This window comes from Hyaena hyaena, unplaced genomic scaffold (assembly GCF_003009895.1).
Source record: "Hyaena hyaena isolate Hyena2069 unplaced genomic scaffold, ASM300989v1 scaffold_917, whole genome shotgun sequence".
NCBI classification, from domain to species: Eukaryota; Metazoa; Chordata; class Mammalia; order Carnivora; family Hyaenidae; genus Hyaena; species Hyaena hyaena.
In genome coordinates, this window is record NW_024081537.1 from 65,529 (window position 1) to 92,146 (window position 26,618).

General features: G+C 50.9%; 1 protein-coding gene across 9 annotated transcripts in view; it reads right to left on the reverse strand.

The window, feature by feature from the left end:
* The window catches only part of ZNF185 (zinc finger protein 185 with LIM domain), a 77,465-nt gene that overhangs the window by 40,163 nt on the left and 10,684 nt on the right, over positions 1-26,618 (reverse strand). For 3 of the 9 annotated variants that reach the window (XM_039220692.1, XM_039220690.1, XM_039220691.1), the window contains exons 2-15: positions 22,740-22,818; positions 22,430-22,550; positions 21,940-22,005; positions 19,799-19,837; positions 19,616-19,693; positions 18,907-18,996; positions 17,973-18,059; positions 16,814-16,897; positions 16,516-16,557; positions 15,010-15,093; positions 9,048-9,134; positions 5,880-5,984; positions 4,749-4,847; positions 1,779-1,868 (exon numbers count right to left, since the gene is read on the reverse strand). In XM_039220692.1, coding sequence (XP_039076623.1) covers positions 1,779-1,868; positions 4,749-4,847; positions 5,880-5,984; positions 9,048-9,134; positions 15,010-15,093; positions 16,516-16,557; positions 16,814-16,897; positions 17,973-18,059; positions 18,907-18,996; positions 19,616-19,693; positions 19,799-19,837; positions 21,940-22,005; positions 22,430-22,550; positions 22,740-22,773 — 1,106 coding nt within the window. In that variant the 5' untranslated portion in view covers positions 22,774-22,818. The remainder of the gene's footprint in view (positions 1-1,778; positions 1,869-4,748; positions 4,848-5,879; positions 5,985-9,047; positions 9,135-15,009; positions 15,094-16,515; positions 16,558-16,813; positions 16,898-17,972; positions 18,060-18,906; positions 18,997-19,615; positions 19,694-19,798; positions 19,838-21,939; positions 22,006-22,429; positions 22,551-22,739; positions 22,819-26,618) is intronic. The other 6 variants (XM_039220693.1, XM_039220694.1, XM_039220698.1 and 3 more) reach the window with 6 other exon arrangements.

A 26,618-nucleotide genomic window follows, 5' to 3' on the forward strand; every position in this document is an offset into this window, starting at 1 on the left:
AGAAAAAAAAAACATTGATGGCGTAAGCCACCCACAACAATTAAATCTAAGTCTCTGCATAGAGCTCAGGAAGCTTTTTTGTTTTTAAAATATTTTCCTGTTGATTCTAAAGTGCAGTCAGAGTTTTCTCCACTGCTCTATTGCATAATAAGAAGCTAGATACTGCCCCAGGTTCAGGGAATATTAGATGAGATCATGCAGACAGAGTGCTTTACACATTAACGAGCTGAGAATTACTGGTTCTGGATCTTGAGAATAGGCTCCAAACAACAGACTTCATAAACTAGATTTTTAGAGTTTTTCATGAAGTTTTGTTTTGTTTTGTTTTTGTTTTGTTTTTAGAGGCTATTCGTTGGGACTCAGTTTTACTACTTGTAAACCCTTGAACAAGTCACTTAACCTTTCTGTGCTTCAGTTTCCCCATCTTACTCATTTCACAGAGTTGCTGGAAAGATCGTAAAGCATCCAGCAGAGCACACTATAGGTGTCAGTTATTGTTTTCACTGTGTTAACTGTCAGTGCAATCTGAAAACAAAAAGTCACCTAGTAGGGCCACATACCTCAAAGCTTGCCTGCTCCATCAGTGGTCCCTGTCACTGGTTAGGCTCTAGCCACTCTATGCTTTGGAACATGATAGTGTGTTCCCACTTCAGGGTTTTTAGGTCGGCAGCTCTTTTCTCTTTTCTAGAATTGGTTCCTTCTCACTACAGGCTTGCCTGAGTTGTCCCATGTATTAGCTGTCCTCACTGCCACCACTCTATCTTAGCACCTTGGCTATTTCTTTCAGAGCACTGTTCTTCCCAGGAGGCACAGAGACTTAGGTTCTACACCTTTATTCTTCATTCCTATTGGATGCAAACCTCTCAGGATTGTGGGGAGCACTGTATGAGACACAGTGACTAGAGCATTGTGCACACAGTAGGTGACCCAAAGTTAAGTACCTATTATGGTCATTAACAATATCTGGTATTACAGAATCCGCCCTTTTATACCTCAACAGGCCTTCTATTCCACCACTCCTCCACAAGGACGCTCAGTACTAACCACACTCAACTGCATACAGTGTCCAGGAGATACCAGGTTGTTTGGAGTCTTTTGCATATCCTGTTCTCTTTGCTTGAAGGGCCCCTATTCACCTTTCAAGATTTGGCTCAAAAGCCACCTCCCCCACAAATTTGTCCTGGGTCCCGCATTCCCCTGCTCCAGCATAATTTACTGTTCCAGTCTGGGCTGGGCTTTACCTCCCATCAGCCATGTCTGTGTGCTCCAGCCTCCAGCACAGGGCAGGTGCCATTCGAGTGATTGCTGGCTGAAAGAGTGGGTGACTTCCTGGGGCACCTGTGTTGCTCAGTTGGTTAAGCATCCAAATTTTGATTTTGGCTCAGGTCATGATCTCACAGTTCATAGGATCAAGCCCCACATCCGGGCTCTCTGCTTACATTGCAGACCCTGCTTGTGATTCTCTGACTCCTCTCTCTGCCCCTCCCCTGCTCACACTGTCTCTTCCTCTCAAAAATAAACACTAAAAAAAAAAAAAAAAGACTGGGTGACTTCCTAATTATGGAAGAATTCCTGGCTGGAGGCAGCAGGGTGTAGTGGAAGACTTTCTGGCCTCAGAGCCAGAGACCAGAGGATTCTAGCTGCGGCTTCACTTCTTGCCACATGCTTTGGACCAGCTCATAGGCCTTACTGGCCTCACCTTTTAGGCCAGAGGCCCATGCATACCTGGGCTGCCTCTCTCCACCTCAGAAGCTCAGCACTGTTCCCTGATGTCTTACCCCTTCAGGTGTGCCTCCTTGTCCTCCAGGTCTGTTGGACTGTCACTCTTCTGGTCAACTGGTCCAGCAGATGGCAAAGTAGTGCTGGAGCTGAGGGAGGAAGCACACAGGCCCACTGAGGCCTTAGAGCAGTGGAGACTGGGGGCCCTTGCCAGCTGCCTTCTCACAGGAAAGGGGAACCTCCATCTGCTGTTAGTGTTGCACAAATGCCACTCTGTGTGATAACATCTTGTGAGTCTTGGCTGTGAACTTAGCACCTGAGTTCAAGATCAAGCACTGTCCCTGATTAGCTCAGGGGTCCCTAGGGAAGTCTCCTTGTTTGGGGATCCAGTATCCTTACCTGACCTATACTATACCTCTTACGGCTGTGTGGGAGTCCAGGAAGACTGTTCTTTACTGTGCTCCACACACCCACAGCAAACTGGCCACTCCTACTGGTGGACTGGTAGATGGAATAGGGCAGAAGCCTGCAGCCTGGGAATGCACAACCCCTTCCATTGCACCTTAGCACCCTAGAGCCATGTGCCCTTCTCAGCCACCTCCATGTGCTCCCTGGAACTGAGCCTCTTAGTGCCAGTTGGCCATCCCTGACATTCCTCCCCCTGACTCTTGCTTGCTGGATTGGGCTGCAGTCCGTATAGGAGGGTCTCTTCCCAAGCTCTGTCTCCCAGTGCCATCCCTTCTGCCACCTCAGCTTGGGTGCTTGTGAATACACGCTGGGGTTTCAAGGCTGGTAGTTGTCACCACACACATCTTGATCATCCAGGAAAGGGGGGACGCTGGCAGCTGAGCACACTGTGGAAGTAGTCCAAGCCTGGTCTCGGTTCAGGACTTTGTGTCTATACATCTACTCCATCCCAAAGAGATGGCTTCTATCCCCAACAGATGATGAGAACTGAAAGGCTGCTTGAACAAATGCTAAGAGCACAGTATTCACTTAGATCCCACAGCTGCCTGACACTGGGCCAGTGTGTCCTAGTGGTTAAGTGTATGCTCCCTGCAGGCACATTGCCTGGGTTCAAATCAGCACTGTGCTACCTCTCAGCTGTGTGACCTTAGACACATCACCTGAAATGAGGATGATCATTGTGTCTGCCTCATAAGTTTTCTGAGAAGAGTAAATGGGTTAATAAATGCCGAGTACTTAGAATAATGCCTGGGCCCTAACATGTACTAAATTGTTCTTGTAATTATTACTGGTGCCTGTGGCCATTTATAGAAGCAGCATCATTTGTATTCCGTCTGTATCCATCATCTTGATACAGATTGAGTGAGTGGGTGCTGTCTTACCCAGTCTTCCCAAGGGGGTAGGTTGCATTCTTTGTGTCTGTAAATCAGGCAGCTTGATGCCCACAGCATGCTGAACAGTCACAGCTCACAGAGCACCTCATCGCCCATGAAAGCCTGTGCTTGAGTAACATGCTCACTAAGACTTCCTCATGTTTGTTCCCAAATCCATTTATCTCAGTTGTACTTGGAACCATAATTACTAAATTCAATTATTAAACTCATAAAAATGAGTGGAAAAGGAATGGTTGTTTTTTTTTTTTTTTGCATAAGAAACATTTTGCAGGGCACCTGGCGGCTGGCTCAGTTGATAGAACATGCAACTCTTGATTCCAGGGTTATAAACTCAAGCCCCACATTGGATGGAGAAACTAGTTAAAAATAAAATCTTAAAAAAAGAAACAACATTTTCCTTGGAAATATGATCAAGGTAAGTTTCTTAAAAATCATTGTCAAAGTACGAAAAGGTAAGACAATGTAAACTAGGTTAAAAGTCATAAAATTCTAGAAGATTCTTCAGAGTGATTTGCAAGTTAATTTGATATTTGGCTTCATTTTAAAGAAACTGAAAGCACAGAGCAAAGACTTTGTTTTAGGAGGGTATGTAAGCAAGAAGAATGATCTGGATGAATATTGAAAGACAGAGCAGTCAAGATCTTGACCCAGTCATACTGGACCAGAGGTATACAACAGCAACAGTTAGTCTGCACAGCTGTGCTGGCCAGCACACAGTGAGGCAGGCTGCAAGTGTTGGGCTTTCAGACAGGCCTCCCCACTAGTGGCAGCTTGGAGAGCCAACGCCCCAGCCCAATGGCCTTTCCTTGCACCTGCTGAGGCACAGTGGTAGGGCAAGTGTGCTGGCTGGCAGCATGCCCTTGCAGCTCTCTGCAGACACTGGCTTTGTCCATCTGCTCTGAACCATAAGGGTGCTAGCACAACTTGGAGCTGAACTATCTGGGCCAACATCAGCATACCTATCCTTTGTCCCCAAGGATGACTCATGCTTGGTTTGGAGCCACTCAGAGACAGGTGGGACCTTTGGAGCCACTCCCTGAATCACCTGAGAAAGTGGACCCTGACTCCACCCAGATCCAGGAACTTGGAGCTCAGCCAGACATGCTTGTCTTCTCAGTGGGGCCACTGCTTTTTCTCTCACTGAACCACAGAGCATAACTGGCCAGGGAAGGTGGGTGGGAGAGGAAAAGGAACTTTGGGACTTGTGGAAGGAAAAGAAGAAAGCAGAGATGAAGGACCTCCTTCTAGCTTGTCCTCAGAGCTCAGCCAAGAAGAAAGAAGGCATAGATTCATCCATCATTTGTTTGTTTGTCCCTTCACTCATTCCCCACACATTCATCCTACCTCCTGGTGCCTGCCCAGGCAGGGGCTGATCCTCCAGCTGTAAGTGGCCCCTTGCACCTGCTCTGGAGGATCTTGAGAGCCAGTAGCAGAGGGTAGGAGAAGGAGCAAGATTCAAGCATAGGCAATTCTGATTTAAGTGGAAAGCACAGGGACAAAGGATGTGTTGGGAACAACTGGAGAAGCAAACTGTAGACCGGACTATGGGAAATGATCAGTGCTCAGCCCCCAGTAACCCAAGCAGTTTTGGCAGCTTGACCCTGGCCTGTCATCAGGGACACGAGAAATCAATAACTTAGGGCCATCTGCCTCCTTCAGGCAGCTTACCCTCCTCTCCCAGAGTCAATGTCTGCTTCAGTCGAGCCTTCAGGAAGGAAGCCTTCAGCTTCCAGGGAAGCTCTGGATCCCACATTACCATCACTTGACCTGTTATGGGAAGAGAAACATTTGCTGACTCTGATTAGGTTTTGATCTAATATAACTAAGATGTCCAGAGAGCGGGCCTCAAGGACTAGAAGCCCAGGCTCCCAGTTGCCACCCTACACTGCTCCAACTAGAGCCAACTGGACATCAGCAAGTATTTCTGCTTTTCTTCCAAACCTGATGGAATGGGAGCGAAAGTGGAGCCAAAAAATATAGCAAAATTGCAACTTTGGAGGAGGCTGGCACAATGTGGGAAAGCCAATGGCTAACAGAACAAAGGGCAAGGCACTTGGGGCCACTAATAAATGATAGAGCCCACGGCAGAAACAAGTTCCCCCAGACATCCCAGGTACCCTTCCCTCACTTCCATGACTGAGTCTCCATTGAGGGTCCAGAACCTCAAACTCATAAAATGGTGGCAGACTGTGAGCTCTTATCCATTACTGGTTACCAGCTTCCCATTGAAGAAATGCTCACCACATCCAGGCCTCCTTGGTCTGGCTTAAAGGACAGCTCAATGAGATGGTCATAGGATAGCTGGAAACAACCATCACTTCTGGACTCATCATCCCCACTGGCTCTGCCTACCATCCTTGCCAGCCCCTGCCATGTTTCCCTTTATCCACAGTTCATCCTGGAAGTCTATGCTAGATGCTCTGTTGAGGCCAATGCATCCTTTGGTCACTGACTTCCCCAAACTGCTGATTTGGCAGGCTGGCTTCCCCTGGCCATCAGTAGGACTGTTTTCAGTGAGGGGCAAAGGCACAGTGAAGTTGGGCCAAGGGCTGGATGGGGGTGGTATGGCCTGGAGTTTTGTTCTCCTCTGCAACTGGCTTCGTGAGGGATCTTGGCAGGCCTGTCCCTCTCCAGACCTCATGTATTCCTTCATTTATTCTTTCAAAAGATATTCACTGAGGACCTGCACTGCCCCAGGCACCAGGAACACAGTGGGGAACTGGACAGTCCTGATCACAGCTCCATCCGTTGACCTTAGACCATGGGCCACATGGGCTCTATGTCCCTCCACTGAGTTACCTTTCAGGGTCTGGACTGGGGCTCTTGCAGGCCTCCTCCGCAGCCAAGTCTCTCTTGGCCTCTCTAGGGCTAGGGTCCTCCTTGTCTTTGAAGCCCAGGGAAGACCTATGGAGGAAAGAAACATAAGTTAACTATCCAGCTACACTCAGATGAAGGCAGTTATCTTATCCCCAGATGCCAACTGTCTCCAAGGAGCTTAAAGGCTGATATTGCAGGACTAGCCAATTCTCAAAATGTCATTAGTAATAGCTTCTGTTGATTGAGGGTCAGACTCCATTCTCATGATTCTGCATGCATTAACCCTCCACATAAACCCCAGAATATGGGCAGTGTATTTATCCCTGCATACTTTCTAGATGAGTAAATGGGAGCACAAAGAGCCCAAGCAACTTGCCCCAAGGTCCCCAGGTAACAAGGGGAAGAGCTAGGATTTGAACCCAGTCTGATTTCAGAGTTCTGGACTATAATCTTCTATGGTGTTGAGACTGCTCCTAAGATGCTAATTCAACCTCCCTCTGTTCTCTCTGAAGTCATCAGGGAGCCTCATGGTGTCTGACACAATGGAGACACTCTTTCATTGTCACCACTCAGGACCACTAACCCAGTGGGCCACTCCTGCCCTCTTTCCCTAATTCATATGTCATCACTGTGACACCATCTCCTACCTCTCTTGCCACACCGTCCCAGTCTCCTTCACCTTTTCCTCCTCTTCTGCCCCTTAATATTGGTGTTCTCAGCATTCCTTTCCATCTGCATGCTCCACTGCCTTGCCCACCTCCTTGGCTCCCATGACATCAACTGCTACCCTCAAGCCAATGACTTCCACATGTTCTCACCTCTCTGTGCTCCTGACCCATACCTCCAATGCCTTTCAAACTGGCCCTCAGTCAGCTCACCCTCAGCGTGGCTAGAAGTGACTGCCACCAAGCTACCCTCGGGGGGATGACCAGGCAGCTGCCACCTTCACACCGGGATCTGTTCCCAGCCTGCTAGCCCCTCTCTCAATTCCCTTGATATTGTACCCCATGTAAACACTGACATTAAGTCCCATTATTTCAGCTTTCATCTGTCTGCATATAACATGTAACTTTCTTGAACCCTGACCTTTCTCCCAATACAAACCCTCAAATGCCTCCCAGCAATTTGCATTTGGATGCCCACAAGTAAACTCATTATATATTCATTTAAAAATACTAAGTATTTATGTCACCCCTCCTTGTAACTTCCCCCTGGTCCTCAGTAGTGTGGTGAGTTATGGAGCAGAAGGTGCAGAATGTGAGTCGGGCAGCCTGGGTGGGAGTTCTAGATCTGCCTGTTCTTGGCCGTGTAACCTTGAGCAAGTTACTTGACCATTCAGGGTCTCAGTTTCCTCATCTGTAAAATAGACATAGTGATTGCATATGCATCATGCATGGGGATACCTGCTAGGCTGTTTAGGCAGGGCAGGGCTTGGTTAATTCTAACTTTCCCTCTTTATTCTTTCCCCAAATTGATTCTCCTGCTGGAAAGTGGGGGAGGGCCACCCCCATGGGATCTCAGTGGGTTGTTGTAGCTTTGCCTCTCCAAGACAAAGTACAGAAAGCTTGCGGATTCTGGAGACAGGAGACACAGCAGGGATGTTCACTGGAGGCAGCCTGGCTTCCTCCTGCATCTCTTGGGGTTACTTTGACCCTGTTTCCCAGAGAGTGGTCACCTTAGGAAAATCAATGAAGCAGCTTCCAATGTTGCCTTATTAAAGACGTTGTCATACTGGATGATCTTCAATCATTCCAGCAAACAAACACTCCCACATTTCTGTTCTGGGCCAGAGGGAATGTAGAGAACAGTTAGCTGTAGCCCCTGCCCTCCAGGCACACAGAGTTCTTGGCGAATATTGATCCATGAGTAGACAACTGTGCATAGGCCCCCATATGGAGACCTGGGAGGCTGGAGCCGAGGGCCCAAGGAGGGAGGGTACATGAGGGGTAGCGAGTTCAGGCTGCAGAACCCAATCACGGTGGGGGGCATTGCAGGGTTTTCCCAGGGGGCTGGCATGACTACTTCTGCCTTTTAGAAATCTCACCCAGGTAGAGATGTGGAGGGTCTAGGGATGGGGCAATAGGAGAATAATAATAAGAAATATCTCTAAAATAGAATGGATAGGACTCAGTGCCTGACTGGGGTGGGGGTGTGGAGAAGGAGGCACCAAAGAGGAGAGTAAAGGTACCTAGAGATCCAGCAGGACTCATCTTGGATGACACTGCCTCCAGGAAGCCTTCCCTAACCAACTCACTGGTGAGAGGCTGGTGAGCGGCCCCTGCTTGGAGCTCCTAATACCCCAGTGGGAATACACTCTGGCCTCCCTCCCCAGACTCTGGGATTCATGTGGCAGAATCGCAGTCTGGCTGCTTCATAGCTGCCTTCTAGGTCCTGGCGCAGGAGTCAGGTGTGCAACAGGTGCTCAGTAAATGTTAGTTGAGTGAATAGCTAAATGAGTAGGAGAGAGAGTGCTGTAGGATCCCTCCCACTACTTGCCCCTCCAAAGAGAAGTGGTCCCTCCCTGCTAGATCTCCCCTTGCCCCCACCCCAGCTTCCCTGGAGCCCAGCTCCTAGCAATCGGCCCCCCATCCTGCCGGCCTGTTGCATGGCTCTCGGCCTCCTATTTTGAGGCAGGGGCTGGGCCCTCTGTGCTCCTTGCTGGTTGTAGTCCTCCTGTCTCTCACCCTCCCAGCACCAAGTGTGGTGGCATCATGAGCTGTCAAGGCTGACCTGGTGACGCTACCCTGTTCCCAGTGGTCCCCTCGCACAAGGAGAGGGACGGCCCCAGTGGCTTCGGGGGGCTCTGCAGAGCCCGCGTCCCCACCCAGCACGGCCGTCCTGTCCTGTCCTCAGCGCGTGGCGGGGCCACGCCCTCACAGCTTGCTGGTGTCTGCGTCTGCCTCCCCTACCAGATGGTCAGCATCTCTGGCCAGGGGGCAGTCACCACTGGGTCCCCGGGGCCAGGTCTGGCCTCACATGAACCAAGTGCTTGCTCCTAAAGAGGTGTGGGGTGAACGAATGACATGGAGGCAAAGAACCCAGGTTGACCACGTCTTTTACCAACCAGTCCCTGGGCCTGATCATTTGCACCCCTTCCTGCTGATCCCATCTCTAAAATGGTGTGAAAGGAGCCCAACAGGGCCCCCATACCTCATTCCTTCCAGGTCTGGGGTCATCAGGCGGAGTCCTGCCCCAGGTGTCATGATCTGCAGGTGGACAGCCTCCTCATCTCTTGTACTGCAGCCAAGAAAGAGAGCCAGGGACTTGCTGGTAAGAAAAGCCTCCCCCTTTTCCATCTGTGCCAGGGGTCCAAGGGCATTCTCCTTCAGGAGCCTCCTGGGTAATACAGTGGGACACTCCAAACCATTTGTTTTTTCTCTTGTCTCCTCTTTGACCTTTAGCTTTCTTGGTGCTACAGCTGAGCTTGGGCCACTGACTTCCAGGTTGCAGAGGAAGGAGAATGAAACACCCCTTTACCAGTCTCCCACCCTCGAGCCCAGCCCTCTTCAACCACAACAAGTGGATTCTGGATGGCAATGGGACTGTCCAGCCCCAATGCACTGTCTGTAGCTGCTGCCATGATGATGTCACCCATTTGCAGAGGTGAGCCTTGGCTGTGGTTCCCATGGAAATTCCAAAGTAGCTATTTGTGATGCCAGTGAAAATTCTGGGTATATGGGCTGATGGGGACTGATGAGAAACAATATAGTAAGGAAACCTACAGACCAAATTTGGAGTGACAGCCAGTGGGAGTAGGATATCAGAGACTTGAGGGATGAAGACAAGTGACCAGGTGCCTGTGAACTGGAGCCCACAGAGAATCAGTCATTCTCAGTACTCAGAGGACCCCTTTGAGGATTCCTGTGCTCAGAACCTGGCCCACAGGTGACCACATACATCCCTCCAAGTCTGGTTCCATTGCAGGGCCTGATCCCCAGAAGGCTTGGGCCACGGTGATGACCAGAGCCAGAGGCAATCTAGAGCTCTCTGGCTTTGTGGGGGTACTGGTCACCCCAGACCATACCTCCCCAGGTGCACAAGGTAAAGCCTAAGCCATCCTTTAAGACCCAGCCCACTTGCAGCCTCTCCTTCCTTTCTTCAGCTGCCTCTGGACACTGGGTTGGGCCCAGGGTATAGATGGGGATGAACCCCAGGCCAGGTGAAGCCCCAAGTCTAGTGTGTATGGGGGGTGGGGCAAAATAGGGGCAAAGTACCATGGGTCCTGGCTCTACTAAAGTGTAAGGCTGTGTACAAATCCAGCTCCAAGGGCACCTGAGAAGCTTCATGGAGATGTAGCCTTGCTGGGGGCCAGCTGGAGAGAGGTAGGGGAGGAAGAGGTGGAGGCTGGCAGGGGTCTTAAATGCTGAAACCAAATCTGGTGTGGCAAAGAGAAGCCATGGGATGGGCTTGAAGTGGGGGACAAAGAGCTTCACATGATCAGACTGGCACTTTAGAAAGGCCCCTCTGGGGTCCCATGATGGGGAAGGAGGGGCCAGGGTGAAGACAGAGAGGTAGGTAGTCTTCATTTTGGGTGAGCCGGTGTGACTTGGCTGCTCTCCTTGGAAAGTTACCTTGGGGTTGATCCTGACATGCGGCTCCAAGCTAAACTAGGAGGCCATAGAGGACTGGGTCACTGGGCTGCCTATGTATGTTCCTTCTGGGATTTGGCTGAGACCTAGCACATTGGAGATAACTGGGGGAAAATGGAAGGACTTCCAGGGACAGGGGACCTGGTGCATGTGGGCAGCTCTGATCTCTGCTTGTTTCCTCCTACAATAGCAATGATGACAGCATAAAACACCTAGCCAGAACTGACCCCACTGGTGTTTCTTGTTATGTGGCAGAGGAAGTAGGAACAAAGTGTTACCGTAACCTGCCAAAGCTGGCACTTCTCCCTCAATGCCTTCCTCCTTTTTTGTCATCCCACTGAACAATCCCTTCTTGAAGACCCAGCTCAAATGGCACCTCTTCGGGGGGGGGGCTATTATGGGTTGCACTGTATCCCCTTAAAAGATATACTGAAGTCCTAACCCCTAGTATCTATGAATGTGCCCTTATTGGGAAATAGGGTAATTTCAGATGCAATAAACTTAAGATAAACTCCTGGAGGAGAGTAGGTCCTAATTCAATGTGACTGGTGCCCTTATAAAAAGGGAACATTTGTACACAGACACAGAAGGAATATGGCCATGTGAAGAGAGGGGCAGAGACTGGAGTGATACATCTACAAACTGAGAGTTGCCAAGAATTGCCAGCAATACCAAAAGCTAAGAGAAAGGCCTGGAACAAATTCTCCCGCAGAGTGTTTGGAGGGAACATATAGCCCTGCTGACATCTTTATTTAGGATTTCTGGCCTCCAGGGCTGTGAGAGGATATGTTTCTGTTGTTTTATCTATGAGTTATGATAACTTGTGACAGCAGCGCTAGCAAATTCATACAGGGGCCCTCCAGCATCTCTTCTGCAGCAGCCCACCAGCCCCACTCTCTGACCAGACCTTCAACCACAGATGGCTCTAGTCTAATCTTAAGTTGTCAGTCTGAGAGCAATTTGAGACCAGGAGCACTCCTCCAGTGTGGCCCCAGCTGTCTGTGGGAGTACCTCCTCCCGCACCCACAACCACATTTCCCTCAGATGCTGGCAAAGTGGCGATATTGGTCTCTTCATTTGAAGAAGGCCCTGCAAATCAGCAAGCCTGTAACTGGGAGCACCAAGGCACTGTGCCAAGGACTTCATATGCATTATCCCATTTAGTATTTGGGGGCAGCCTCAGGAGGTAGGTATCACTACTCACTATTGTATACATGAGGAAACGGAGGTACAGAAAGTTAAAGTGGCTTGCTCAAAGCCAGTACAGGGCACTGCCAGGGTTTGCCTTGTGCCAAAAGCTGTGCCTTTACTCAGTGCTCTCCAGCTTACTCTGCCAGACAGCATGCTGGGGCACAGCCTGCTGGCCCCGCTGTGGTTGAATGAGGCAGAAAGCCAAGGAAGCTTGACCAGTGCTGTAACAGAGACAGCAGCCAGGCCTGGAGGCCCTTGTGCAGACCAGTCTCTCTGGAAGAGGGTATTTGAATTAGTTCAGTCCAGAAGGTATATAGGAGTTGTCCCACAATGAGAGGGTTAAAAATAAGATGAACCAAAGAAAATAAGTCCTGGGGTACATGGAGGGAAGGCCCACCAGAGGGTGGGAGTGACGGTAGAGACACGTAGTTCAGATGTGGGAACTTGGAGCTGAGGGGCCTTTGAGAGGCCAGGCAGGTCTGGTATCTAATGGAAGGAAAATGACAGCTGGGCAGCCCAGAGGACACAGCCTGTGGGTGTTCTTGTGGTGTACTCTTTCTGTTCCAAACTTTCAGGCCTCCCTGAAGTCCCTGAAGGGTTTGGCACCTAAGACAAGGGCTTTTCTCTTGGTTGGCCTGCTGGATGAGATGAGGAATTTACAGGAGATTTGAGCCAAGGGGGATACGGCAGGGGCAGACGTGGGGAGGAGGCAGCCTCATCAAGACCATACCTGGAGACAAGGCTGTGATGTTTTCCTGCCTCATTCTGCATAAACCAGCTTTTTCTGAAGTGGTACAGCACCCAGTTTTGTTGAGTCACTGCTCCCCACAGGGCTACACTCCCTCAAGGGCACAGCCTGACCTGGAGTTTTCAGATAACCAGGCAGAGAGGAGCTGAGTGTGGGGAACTGATGGTGGTTGCCTGACCTGAGCAGTGCAGGACCTGTCTGATACAGTGGGGTCAGAAAGGAAGGCCACTCAGGACCAGCCATAAGCTTACCTGGAAGCTGCCTGGGGGGTTCCAGATATTTTGTGACTTCACAATCTGAGTGAAGAAGCACTATGAGAAGTATCAAACTAAGTATAAAGCTTCCTTGACTAGGCCCTGTTGCACACTTCTGATGAGAACTCCTTCCTTCCCATTGGAGACTGCCCCATTGTGAAACATCTCTGGTATCTAGGACTTTCTGTAATCTGGTACCAGTTCTGTTTGCTGGGGCCTCACAGGCAAGACTGATCTCAGAATTCTGACCTCCACAACTGTGAGACAGTATATTTCTGTTGTTTGAATCACCAGTTTGGGGTACTTTCTTACTGCTGCCTTAGCAAACCACTACACCCACCTTGCTATGACAGCAGATGATGGGTATTAAACATCCAAAGGATAAGTTAAAATGCCTTTCAAATACATATGTTGCAGTCCTAACCCTGGTACCTCAGATTGTGAGCTTTATTTGGAAACAGGGTCACTGCAGATGGAATTAGTTAAGATGAGGCTATACTGAAGTAGGGTGTGCTCCAAATCTAAAATGACTGATGTCCTTATAAGAAGAGGAGATTAGAACACAGACACACACACACACACACACACACACACACACACACACACAGAGGGAAGAGCATGTGAGGAGACACAGAGGGGTCCATCTATAAATCGAGGAGAGGCCTCCCTCCCAGCCCTCAGAAAGAACCAACCCTGCTGACAACTAGATCTCAGACTTCTGGCCTCCAGAACTGTGAGACAATACATTTCAGTTGTTTGAGTCTCCCCATTTGTGGTCCTGGGTTACAGCTGCCCTAGCAAACTAAGTCCCTATGTCCCATCAATCCCCCATCATTGTGACAGGTGCACCTGGGTGGCTCAGTCAGTTAAGTATCTGACTCTTGATTTCAGCTTAGGTCGTGATCTCACGGTTTTGTGGTTTTGTGAGTTAAAGCTCTGTGTCGGGCTGTGTGCTAACAACTCGGAGCCTGTTTGGGATTCTCTCTCTCCCTCTCTCGCTGCCCCTCCCCCACTCATGCTGCCTCTGTCTCTCTCAAAATAAATAAACTTAAAAATAAAAAAGAAAGAAAAGTTCTCATGGACAAAAGTTCAGACAAACAGGGAGGATCAAGACATGGAGGCAGTGAAGAAGAGGGGCAGTGTTGCTGCTGGGGCCATGGCTCCAGGATGGCCTCACACTCCTAGCTCCCTCTATGAGAAAAGGTCTGCAGCCTTGCTGTCTACCAGTCTATGCTATGGCAGGTGGCCCTATCTCCCTCCTAGCACAGAGGAGGTAGCCCTGAGGGACTGTGGTCACATACAGATTTTTGTGGAACTTGAACTGGGGAGGGAAGTAGGGGCTTGCAGTGGCATTACGAGAATGGCCCCTGGGGCCCCTAAAAGTGACCTGTAGAGAAAGGTGCTCTGCCTCTCTGGCTTAAGGGTCTTCCAAGGGTGCCATGGAGGCATAACACTTAGTAGACTTGGATTTAGACAAAGCTCCCAGTCCAGGCAGGAGCTTTAAACAGCAGCAACAACAGGGAAGTGGTGCTCTGAACAGGACTTACCTTGGTTCACTGCAAAGTACAAGGAGGTATTGATTGCTCTTCATTTGCAGACAAGAGAGCACCATTATTTGCCTGGATACTCAGGGCTCAGAAATCAGAACAAATCAGGGCCCCGTCTGTAGTGAGATCACCAGCACTCAGCCTGGCTCTGCCCTGTCATCCCAGTCCCAAACCATCCCATCTGACCAGCTTACAGACCAGAGCCAGCTCATGGCACCCACCTAGGCTCCCAGCTCCTGGTGGGGCTGGGCAGACTTGGCATGTGCTCAGTCTAAATCGCCCGAGACACTTTGGCTCTGCCTCCATCCACACTGGCAAAGAAGGTAGCTGTGAGCAGGGCTGGGGACTGTAGAGCCTCCTTCCCCAGAAGGAGGCAGAGGACATAGCTGGCAGGTTGAACTTGGACGACTTACAGAAGAGCTATAAACAAGCCCAAGAATGGCAGGGCTAGTGCTCTGATGGTAGCCCCTCTCAAACCCTATGGTTAGTACTTTTTCCTAGGATGCTGGGCCCACCACTGGGTTAAGTTGACACAGATAGGCATTAAAAAGACAAGAGTGATATACTCTCTCTCTCTGGAGGCCAGGCTGTTTTGCTTCTTTTAGCCCTAGGACATCAAGCCAGAAAGCTCTTATTGATTTCTGTGCCCCATCTTGACACTGGGCACATGGGACCATTGACCCAGAGGCTCTGCAAGGAGATGACCTAGCAGAGGTTCCATAGTAACAGTGGCAGGCAAGCCTGGCAGCCACCAGCCCCAGGCAGAGATGAGTAATTGATTACCTGCTTGAGCCAGGAGAAGATCTTGCTAGAGCAGGTGGGTTCTGGCTCTTCTCAGAAGGCCTGTCCTCATCCACCACCTCAATCCTTTGGGCAATAAGAGAAACAGATGCACCACCTGTTCCCAGGGCACCTGTGGCCTTACTCAGCTGCCCTAGAGCTTGCTGTTCTTGAAGGATGTGATTTCCTTCAGTGCTGTCTATGGCCATGAGGTGGCCCAGCCTGAAGGCTCAGCAACTCCAGTTTAGGATAAAGGACAGCACATCAGGTTGAATAGTGTCCTTCCAAAATCCATGTCTTCCTGGAACCTGTGAGTGTGACCTTTTTTGGAAGTAGGGTGTTGGCGGATGTCGTCAGCATAAGATCAGAGTAGGGTGAGCTCTAAATCCAATGACCAGTGTCCTTATAAGATGAGGAAAATTTGGACACAGACACACAGACAAAAGGTCATAGGATGATAGAGGCAGAGATTGGGGTGATGTGTCTACAAGCCAAGGAATGCCAAGGGTTGACTGCCACCACCAGAAGCTGGGAGAGAAGCCAGGGACAGTTTCTCTTTCACAGCCTCCAGAAGGAACCAATCCTGCTGACACCTTGATCTTGGACTTATAGCCTCCAGAACCGGGAGACAGTACATTTCTCGGGTCTATGCCACCCAGTTTGTGGTACCTTCTTATAGCAACCCTGGGAACCTAATACAGCCAGTAAGAGCACATCATTATCTGTCATTTTCTTTGTGCTGCCATCACCCTTTCCTGACTTATTCCAGTCTTCAGCTCACTATGCCACCTTGTCATAGATGCTTTCCTTGTTTACATCATGGAATATCCCTAAAATTCAACTTTCTGGAAGTCTCTTCTCTGTACTCCCCAAATACTCTCTCCCAGAAGATATTCTGTCTCAACTGATGGGGACACTCCTTTCTCACTCAACTGGAGTGTCTTAATGTCCTGATAATTTCCTGTCGAATTCTGTTCACCCTTTAGGGCCCATCTCCAATATCATGGTCACTTCCAAGGGCCTGGGCAGGCAGAGACTCCCAATGAAAACCCTCTGGACCCCAGCCCAACAATCCCTCCTGCTGAGGCATTGTCCAGCCCATCCCTGGTAGGGTGGGAGGGAGGGCAGGGGAACGACTCCTTTTCATCCTGGTAGCTACTTTTGCTTCAAAACCCCAGAAGCCCTTGAAAATACTAAGGCTCTATTGGGGGCCAGGGGTCTAACCCTGTTAGCAAGTGGAAGTTTCCAGCCATAAGCTATGTTTTGTCAGCCAGATCCTGCCTACAGAGAACTGCCTGCTGAGGCCACAAATGCCACCATACCCACCTAGTTGCTCATCTGGCCTCCAGACAGAAGCCATAAGGCCCTCACTACTTCCCTTGCTCAGGGACAGGGGCCCCTTCCCACTCTGCACCTGCTTTCCATGGTGCCCATACTCCACTCCTGCTGGCAGGAGGCCTTCTCGGCAGCCAGCAAGAGGCTTGTAAGGCTTCCCTTGTGGACATTTACCTCTTTGCAATGAATGGGGCCTGCATCTCCTGGGCAGGGCTGCTGGAAAGGAAGCAGAAAGGCAATGTGTTGGACAGAACCCATGAACAACTGACATCATGACCAACGGACATCATGACCACTCTGCTTTATAGGGTCCCGGGCCTCTCTCTTTCTCACTCTCAGTACCTCATTAGCCCTGATGGCAGGAGCCAGACCTCTCAGTTTTCCAGAAAGAGCATTTGAGAATCCCAGAAGGTCTGGCAGCTGAGCTTACCCAGAAGCCAGGCCCTGCTGTGTCTCCTGTTGTGTAACTCACCTGGTGCTCTTCTTGGCTGCTGACAGAACATAGGAGTGCTCCCGAGGAGCTGTCTTCCTCACCACACTGCTTGCAGCCTCTGACCTGCGGTGGCACAGAGAGAAGGTATCTAATGGCATACGGCAGGATTCACTCTGCCAGCATAGCCCAGCAGCTACCCAGGATGGCTCAGGGCCACATCAGGGAGGCAAGGAAACATACAGACCAAGGGAAGGGCAGCCCACATTTATCAAGCATAGATTATGGGCCTGGCCCTGTCTGTGCTGGATGCTATGAATCCATACTGGTTCACTGAGTCCTTAAAACTTAGGAAAGTAGGTGCTAGTATCACCCACAATTTACAAATGAAGAAACTGAGGCACAGGAAACTTTAGTGACTTGTGTGAGACCACACACCTAGCTGATGGCAGAGTGGGCAGTCAATGCTCAGCAGCCTGGCTCTGAGCTTCTGACTCTTCCCCTATACCTCCTAGGCCCGGGACCACTGCCATTGTATATTCTACCCTTAAGATTGTCCCATCTGCCAGACCTTTAGCACAGGAACTTGCTGTTTCCTAAGGCACAGAGGGCCCAAAGACATTGGGACTGGGGGCAGGCTCAGCCCAGGGGACCTCCTCAGAGACTAGCTGCTGCCCAAGTGCCCAGGCCTCATTTTGGGGTGAGGGGCACTGATACCTCCAGAGCATGGCCCTGCCACCCAGGTATGCAGGGCCAGCCCAGCATACAGCATACACAGCATACACAGCATACACACAGCACACGTGGCCTACACACAGAGGGCTCCTCCCAGAAGGATGGCTGATTTTGGTCCAATTTGCCCAGGACCCTTCTTAGCAAATTGACATAAAGTCCTAAAGCACCTCCCTCTGTATACTCTGTCCACCCACAGTTGAAGCCTCCCCCAGACCCTCATTACCTATGTTCTGCTCCATGAAAGGTTCATAAAGGGTCCTCTGAGCTGGCCCAGCCCTGAGTGGGTGGTTCTGGGACTCAATAAATGACACCTGTTGCTGGAAGCCACTCCTCCAGCAAACAGGCCAGCACTGATATTGTATAGGTTGTACATTTCGTCACTGCAACTGGCACAATTCTTATGTCACCAGGCGACAGAAACTTGGGCCTCTACCCTGCCTGTGGGATGCCCAGCGGGCACCATTACCTCCGTTTCTGCTCATCAGATGAGAAGCGAACCTCCTCCTCTTCTGCATCCCCTGATGCTGAGCTGCGCCTGACATTGTAGGGTGCCCTGGGAGAGGTGGGAGGGTGTGAGGATGCTATTGATTGTGGCCCCTCCTCCCCCATCTCTTCCCCTGCTTCCTATCACAGGCTGCCACCCTCAGTAGCTTGGCTTCCTGACTTACAACAATAATAGCACATGTTGGCATTGTTTCCCCTGAGCCTTTGCTCATGCCACTTCTTCCTCCTTGAGAGCCACTCCTTTCCTCTCCCCTTATTCCAACCCTAACTGTCCTCCAAGACCCATTTCAAGCCTCTCCCCTTCTCCAGAAAGATTTCCTAGCTGCTCCATGTCACTGGATGGTTGTGACAGGGATATAAAGCAATATAAAGATGTGGAGCCTCTGGGAACTGCAGATTCAATGCACACCTCTTTCCAGAAACCCCCTCCCTGGGCACATAGTGAGGGGCTTATTTGATAGGGGCCAGAAGGGGAGCCCCAAAGATTTATATTGAAGAAGCAGTTCAGATTTCAGCACAAAATACCAATCACTTATAGGCTGCCAGGGCTATCAGCATGTTCAGAATCATCAGGCCCCAGAGCAGCCTGGCTTACACCCCAGAGCGGGGCAGAGGCATGTCCAGAAAGCAGAGTCATCCAGCAGCAACCCCAGATCCATGGCTCATGACCCTTCTTCCAGACCCACTGGCCCCTTCTATAAGCTTCTTAGAGCCCCTGCTTTGCCTCAGATCAGAAGTGCAATGTGCCCCAGGTCACAGTGGCAACTGGTAGGAATGTCAGGCTGGCACTCCAGGGCCATGCTCAAATGCAAGCAACCAGCTGCCCTCAGCAGGCCTGCTGTTTGGGCTTGTCCTTGAAGGAGGGAACTGAACTGTGTCTGCAATTGTATACTTACAGCTTCTTGTAATCCTCGGTAGTCATCTTATAGCCAGAGGAGGAGGGCCGAGGAGGCCCAGTGGGAGCTGCTCTCAGCAGACCAGCAGCACTAGAAAGGAAAGGAGTTTCCATGTGCCCACTCCCAGGCCCCTTCTTGCTTCCAAATTAGTCCACATAACCCAGTAGGAATATGGCTGGTGGCCTTTCCTCTTTTCTCTCAGCCCTGCCACACACCCAGATCATCTGTGCCATCCTGAGCAGGGCAGCCCTCCTGCCATAGGTTGACCCAGACCCCTGGACCATGCCTTTCTGATGGAGCCCAGGTTCCACTTAACACCAAGGCACTTTGACGGCATGCCACTTCAGCCTTCTAAGAAGAAGGTAAAGTAAAACACACAGCTCAGTGCAGTCAGACAGCAAGTCAAGGCTGTGAACCCCAGACTCCTCCCTGTGTCTCTGCCCCGATGATTGGGGCCAGCCGGGTAGTGGCCCAAGGTCTCCCAGAGGCCTGGCTGCTGGGAAACCAGACTGCCCGATCTGGGTCATACATCCACTTGGGGCTTTGTGTCCCAGCACTACTCTCCAGGGCCCTGCCCTACACAGGAGGAGAACTGCCATCCACCACGCCTCCCCACCCAGGAACAGACAGAGTAATCTCTCTGCCATGAGCCCAGCCTAGGCCCTCACACCTGGTGCTTGGCCTAGGCCCTCATCCCGAGGACACAAACCTTTTTGGAGCTCCGTTGGCCTTGGGGAACTGCCGATGTGGCTGACATGAGCTGTCTATGGGTTTGGTGAACACTCCCCTGTAAGAGACCCCAGAAGAAGTAGCCCCGTGAGCTACCCTGTGAGAAGCCAGGGAGCAGTGTGGGCAGGCATGGAGAGGCAGGTAAGGTCCTGTGGTCACCTACCGGATGATATAGCCAGTGGGAGCCTTTGTGCTTGGAGGCCTGCCAAGGGAAAAGAAGGTATGAGGTGAAGTGAAGATGCCCTACTTTCTTCCACACCCAATGCCAACAAAGTGGATTGGCTGGTGGGTGCCTCAATATGGTCAGAATGAGGGGAACAAGAGTGGTTGGACAGTTCCCAAGAGAGCCAGCCACCCCTTCACCCAAAGCCAGGCTTCCTGTTCTGCTCTCTCATGCTCCCCAGGAAAAGTACCAGGACCAGCCCAGGATGGCCCTGGCTCACAGGAAGTGCCCAGGAAGGTGTGTTCCATGGCTGAGCATTTGTTACAGAGGGTTCTCTTCCAAACTCAAGCTTTTCCCTGGCCTTCCAGGCCCCAGAACTCCCCTGAACAAGAAGTCTTCTGGGATTTCTGACAACACTCCCACCCTCTATTCTCACAACTGGAGACTGCATGGTCAGAGGCCTGGGGTTGAGGCATGGCAGGGAGAGCCCAGAGTCCTGGACCTGACCACACCGCCTCCTGTAGGGAGGCTCATGAGGGACCAAAGGATAGAACCAAAGGCAGCTCCCCCACCTTTCCTGCTCTTCGGGACCTCTCTCCTCCAGCTCCTGAGATGCCCACATCACAGTCTTGATAAAAGTTTGGGAGTAGAGGGCATAGCTGGAAAACAGACTGCACATGCTGGGTGTCTCCTGCTTGGGAGCAATTTAGGGGGCTCAGAGGACCAGTAGTGGCATGCAGCAAAGAGCTGCGAGTTTGGGGTGCAGGGGCAGGAGACAAGGATTCAGCAAATGGTATTTCTGTCTAGGAAGAGAGCAGCTTAGGACTGGAGAAGGAGAGGGAAGTGGTCTAAGGGAGCCCCATGCAAGCTGGTGGGAAGGGCAGTGCAGAGCCACAGTGTTCTCCATTATGGCAGACCCTGTCCTTAAAGTTGCAAGCACACTTGGGATGGGACCTGAGAAAGAAAGGCCACTTCCCCCCATATAGCCACACAAACATTTTTGGCTTGGGGAGGCTAAGTCATGGTCCCTGGCTGCCCCTTGGATCCACTCCATTCTTCAAAAAAGGAGGAGAGCCAAGGTTTATGTAAACTTCCGGGTATCCCTGCTCTAGGCCCTGAGTCACAATGCCCCAGGATGTGCTTTCTAAACATAGCCCCAAACAGAAGCCCAGGGTGAGAACCACACCACCCAAAGTAAACTATCCCCCTAGTGAGTAGACTATCTTTAAACCATCCTCAGGCCTTCACCAAATTTGCCAACTGCAATAATCACAATCCATAATTCTCTATTTTATGTCCATCTCTCTGTTTGGTTCATGCCTATATTCCCTGCTAAGATATCAGTTCCATGAGGAGAGAGCACACACAGGACCTGGCTGGTAGTGGGTGCCGAGTTAGGGAGGGGTGGCGATGGGCAAGTCCATAGTTGTCAGGGGTAGCCCTGGAGACTTAGCAGTGAACTTGGATCCCTCCCTTCCAGCTGCTGCCACTGCCTCTATCACCACCTGAGAAAGGCCCTGGCACTGCCTTCACTGCCAACTGCCACCTGTGTAGCAAGACTCAAGCCTGAGGTTTGCATTCCCACCACTCACTGACTTGGCAGTGCTTCAGAGCAATAGACACCAATATTGGTGTCCACGACACCAATAGACAAAAGTCTTCAAAATACGAAGGGGGTGGGTTGTTCCCTTTGGTCAGCTGCCAAAATATGTCATCCTGAACTTGGGAGACCATTGGAACAAATGTGTCCATCTCTTCTGACACACTGATTCCTCAGTGTGCTCACTCAGCAATCACAACTCTATGGGAGAGTCACGTGTGACTCTCAAAGCTGTGTAAACCACCTCAGAAATGTTTTCTCACTCCCTACAGAGACTTCTCAATGCCCCGTAAGCAGCTGGAACCATGGAGGCCCATTAGGTAGGCAGCCTCAAGGTCACACAGCAAGGCCAGGGACCTGACACCAGTGATACCCGCACTCCCTTTCCCAAGAGGGAGCAGAACAGAAAAACCTGTCTCTCCTGTGGATTTGAAATGATTCACTGCAGATCCTGACATCTATTATGAGTTTGGGCTCCTCCTTATCCCCTGAAGACTGTGGCATGATGCCCACCCACCGGCCATCAGGCATCACCTCTTACCTGGTCTTCGGGACTTCCCCAGCTGATGAAAAGGATGTGGCTCGACTCCGACCAGGAGGCAGCTCTCTGGAGAAAAAGGGATCCTGAAAGAGTGGCTCCCTGCTGTCAGCCACCTTGCAGCCTCCATTCTAGAGGTTGCCTGCTGAGCCCCAAAGCAGGTGATGTGGGGTGCAGCGCATGCACCCAAGAACATGGCTCACCATTTCCATCTCACTTCCTCCTTCCCTGGCCTGCCTCCACGTTCCACAGGCAAGTATGTACATGCCCATTCAGCATCAAGGGCTTTCCCACTCTGTAACTTTGGTTGAATCTTGCCCTCAGCTGGATTGCTTTCCCGTGCTTCGCCCTCCCCAGCTGGCCTGTGGCCACATGTCCTGGCTGAAGTCTGAGTGGTGGAAGTCCCTCAACATCCCCAGGTATCGAAGGGCCTCTGTGGATCACAGCCCCACCCCACCTCATTGTTGCTGGCCTAGTAGCTTCCTGGACTTACAGGGTGTGGCCCTCGGATTCATCCTGCTTGGTGATCCAGCTCTTGTCCCCCTTCAGCGTGGTTCGAACCTTCATCTGCTTGAGGACATTATTGCGTTCCTCCTCACCTGGTAGCAGTTTCCCTGAAGAGGGGCAAGGCCAGGCAGCCTCAGAAGGGGAACCCAGCCCAAGAACACTGACACCTCCCTTCCAAGGACCCTGATACCTCCCTTCCAGCCCTCCCAATATGCTGCTTTCACTCTGCTTCAGTGCTTGTGGCCCTTGCAGGGCAGGCCACACACCAGGCCTGGGAGAAGGAGTCCAGGTCTCACCTTTGGTGCTGCCTCCAAGAGCTGAGATACTCATGGTGCTTGCTCTGCAGATTCCTTCTCAGTTGATTCAGCAGGACTCCTGGGGGCAAAGGCAAGCACATGGCTTGTCACTTCATGCATTTATAATGGCTCGCAGGTCATCCATCATGTGGTCCCTGACTACCCTTTGGGTATCGGGAAGCAAGAGTTGATGGAGTTTGGGTGGTGGGCAGAGGACAGGGAGTGAGTACACACTGGACCTGCCACTGTCTGGTGGTAAAACCACCTGTCTGCCTAGAGCTGCTCACTTGGGGAATGGGCTGCCATGGGGCTGTCTATTCGACAGATAGCTTATAAGGGCAGATCACAAACCCACCTAGAGATTTCCGATGGCCAGATTCCAGGCCCAGGTGAGTGTAGGGGAGAGAATGGCAATGGTGGAGCCCCCACAGGGCAGGATTCCTCGGGGCTGGCACTAGTAGACTCAGAAAGAGTGACTAAAGGAAGGGTGGGGGCTGGGAGACCAGCTGCTTTGGAGTTGGACTATCTCTCTCGCTCTTTAGTGGCTGTCTGACAGACCTTGGGCCAGTCAGCTAATGTGTCCAGTCCACCTCACTGTCCTCATTTGCAACATGGGATTTTAAAAAGTCTACCCTCAGGACTGCTATGAAGGCAGAATGCACCAATGTTCTTGCAAATGCCTGCCACCACCTGGCACAGCAAAGATCGCAGGGCAGTTGGACAGGAGCCAAGCAGCAATGAGTCTCAACCTGTCTTCACTGGGAGAGGGGACTGTCAGTGGTCCTCAGTAAGAACCCCCAAAGCTTGAGAGTGTGCAGCCCTGTGTCAGTCAGGGGTTTGCTCCATCTCCAGTGGGGAAAGCCCAAGGCCCCCCTGACAACTTCTAGTAGTGCTCAGTGACCAGGTGAGGGTTGGGATTTGGTAAGGAATTGCTGTTGCACTTTGCTTTCTCTTCCTCCCTCTATTCTTGCCCTGCTCTCCTTCCTTGTCTCTTCTCTGCCCTTGAGCCATGTGTTTCCCTCCTGTGGCCAGTGAAAAGTGGACCACAGTGGTCTCCAAGGCCTTCACATCACTGTGAAGATCTTTGTCTCAGAAGAGACTGGGGTGACCAAACCAACTGTCCAGGCTGGGGACAGCCCGGTGCTGCAGGGAGATGGAAGGCCCATATTGTGGATATAATCCCAGCCCTGGCTTGCCACAACTAGCACTGTGGGCCTCAATAGAAGGACTAGAGATTCAGGCAAGTGGGCATGATGGGAAGGAGGGGCCTTGGCCCTGCTGGCACAGCCCTAAGGCAGAGTAGCCTCCCCCTTAGGAGTCTGCCTGAGCGGCCAGGCCCTGCTGCCACCTGGCAAGGTCTGGACATGTTTCCTTACAGGTCAAAGGCACACTAAAATGGTTAATGCAGGGGCCAAGAGCAAACCAAATTTGTCACGTCAGCAAGAGCTGGCTTTCCCATAAACTGCACGGAATGAGCAGCCCAGGAGGCCCAAGCTTGCTGCGTGCCAGGAATGGCACCTCATCACAGCAAATGGCAGCCCCACTGTTCAGCCCCTGCACCAAGGCTGCCACGTCAGAGTTCTACTGAGCAGAACTCATTCCATAGGTGATCCTTGGACCACATACATTCAACTGTCCTATCCCAGCAGCCCACGGCGTAGCCCCACTGGGCAGGGCACCAGACACAGTTGCCACCTGGGATCTTGGCCCCTCAGTCACCTGGTGCTGCTGACTGACTGTGAGACATTGGGCCAGTCCCTCACCTTCTCTGGGCCCCAGCTCAGGGCCTCCTACTGCTGAGTCTTTAGGTTCCTTCAGGAATTCATCAGATTCCCCTTGACAAACCTGTGGACCACATTGCCTAGAAGTTTCCTGCCAAATCAGAACCAAATGAGCCACCTCCAAAATCAGGACAGACCCACACACATGCAGAATGACAGAAGCAGAGGGGCCACTGGGAACTCTGGCCAAAGGGGTACGGAGGGACACGTGTAAGAGCCCACAACAAGGGAGGGTGGAGTTGCCTTAGGTCCCATATGCACAACTAAGACCCTAGTCAGAAGACTTAAGGCTTATTGCTCCACCTCACCAGGCAAAGAACAGGGCTGATGTTGCATCTCAGAAGTCAAATGTCCTCTTTATTTTTTAATTTATTTTAAAAATAATTTATTTATATTTTTATTTTTTTATTTCTGAGAGAGAGAGAGAGAGAGAGAGCAGGGGAGGGTCAGAGAGACAGGGAGATACAGCATCGGAAACAGGCTCCAGGCTCTGAGCTAGCTGTCAGCACAGAGCCCAATGTGGGGCTCGAACCCATGAACTGTGAGATCATGACTTGAGCTGAAGTCAGATGCTCAACCGACTGAGCCACCCAGGCACCCCTCAAATGTCATCTTTGATGGGACAGTAAATTTGAAAAAGTCAAGAAGTAGTCTTCCCATGGGATTGAAGAAGGCAGCTCTTTGGAACAAGAGGCCTTTAAACTGATGAGCCCCAGACAGACAGATGAAATACATGAGGTCTGAATCGATGTCCCAGCTGCAGAGTTGGCTTTCCCCTCCATTTCACCAGTCACTCCTCTTCCTGCACCCACTTTCATCTGTGCCTCATTCCCACAGCTTGGCCCACATCAGCCCTCACTTCTCACTCAGCTTCTGCTGGCTGTCCACTGTCTCTAAGGCTGGGAGCAAAGTCTCCAGTCCCTGGGCCTGGCTACTTTTCTCACAAATGCCCCTCAATGTTGACACTGTGCTCCAAGAAGACCATGTATCTCAACATCACTAGAAGGTGGCCTGCCACGGTAATTCTCATGCCTTTGCTTATGCTGGTCACTCCCACCTGGGATGCCCTCCAATTCCTCCTGCTGAGCTGAGCCCTGCCCTTACGTCAGGGGCCCACCTGTCTTGCCTGCTCCTGCTCCTACTGGGTTCTCCCCTCCTCTGACATGAGTGCCTTAGTACTGTTGATCAAAGTCTTCCCAGACAAGACCTGCTCCCTCCACCAACCTCAGCAAGAACAAAGCCCAAACACCCCCTCATACCCCCGACACATATCTGCACTAATTATCTGCACTGAAGGCTGGCAAGAGCCATGCTTCTAACTAACCATACATTGCCACCTCTCCTTGGACCCAGGTCTCTTCTCAGATCCACCATCCCCTTCATCCCCAATCAGTGGACAGCTGGGAAAACCCTCACTACAGACAGGAACAGCTCTGAAGAATGGGACGCAGACCACTCAGGAGTATGTTTCCAAGGCAGCACTCACACACTGTTGGTGGGCAGGTCAATGGATGCATCTTTTCACAGAACAAATCTCTATATATATTAAAAGCCTTGAGAGGGTAAGATCATTGATCCAGCAGCTCCCCCCACAGAAATCTCTCCTAAGGAGACAAATGAATAAGCAGAACAAAGTATATAAGAGGGGTGGTGTCCCAGTGTTGAGTATAATGGTAAAAAATAGGCAGTAATCTAAAATCCCAACCGTGATATTTAAACATAATATGATCCATTATTTGAGCAATTGCTATGCAATATTACAAATGATATGGATATATAATGGTATTTAACAAGCCTTCATGTATATGGTTTCCATATATCATTAAGTGAAAAAAGTTTTTTTTTTTTTTTTTTTTACAAATAGTTTATTGTCAAATTAGTTTCTACATAACACTCAGTGCTCATCCCCAAAGTGCCCTCCTCCATGCCCATCCCCCCCCCCCCCCCCACCCATCAGTCCTCAGTTTTTGTCAGCATTCAAGAGTCTCTCATGGTTTGCCTCTCTCCCTTTCCCCCACCATTTCCGCCCTTCTTCTCCCCCTTGTTCCTCCATCAAGTTCCTCCTAATCCTCCTATACGTGCAAACATATGATATTTG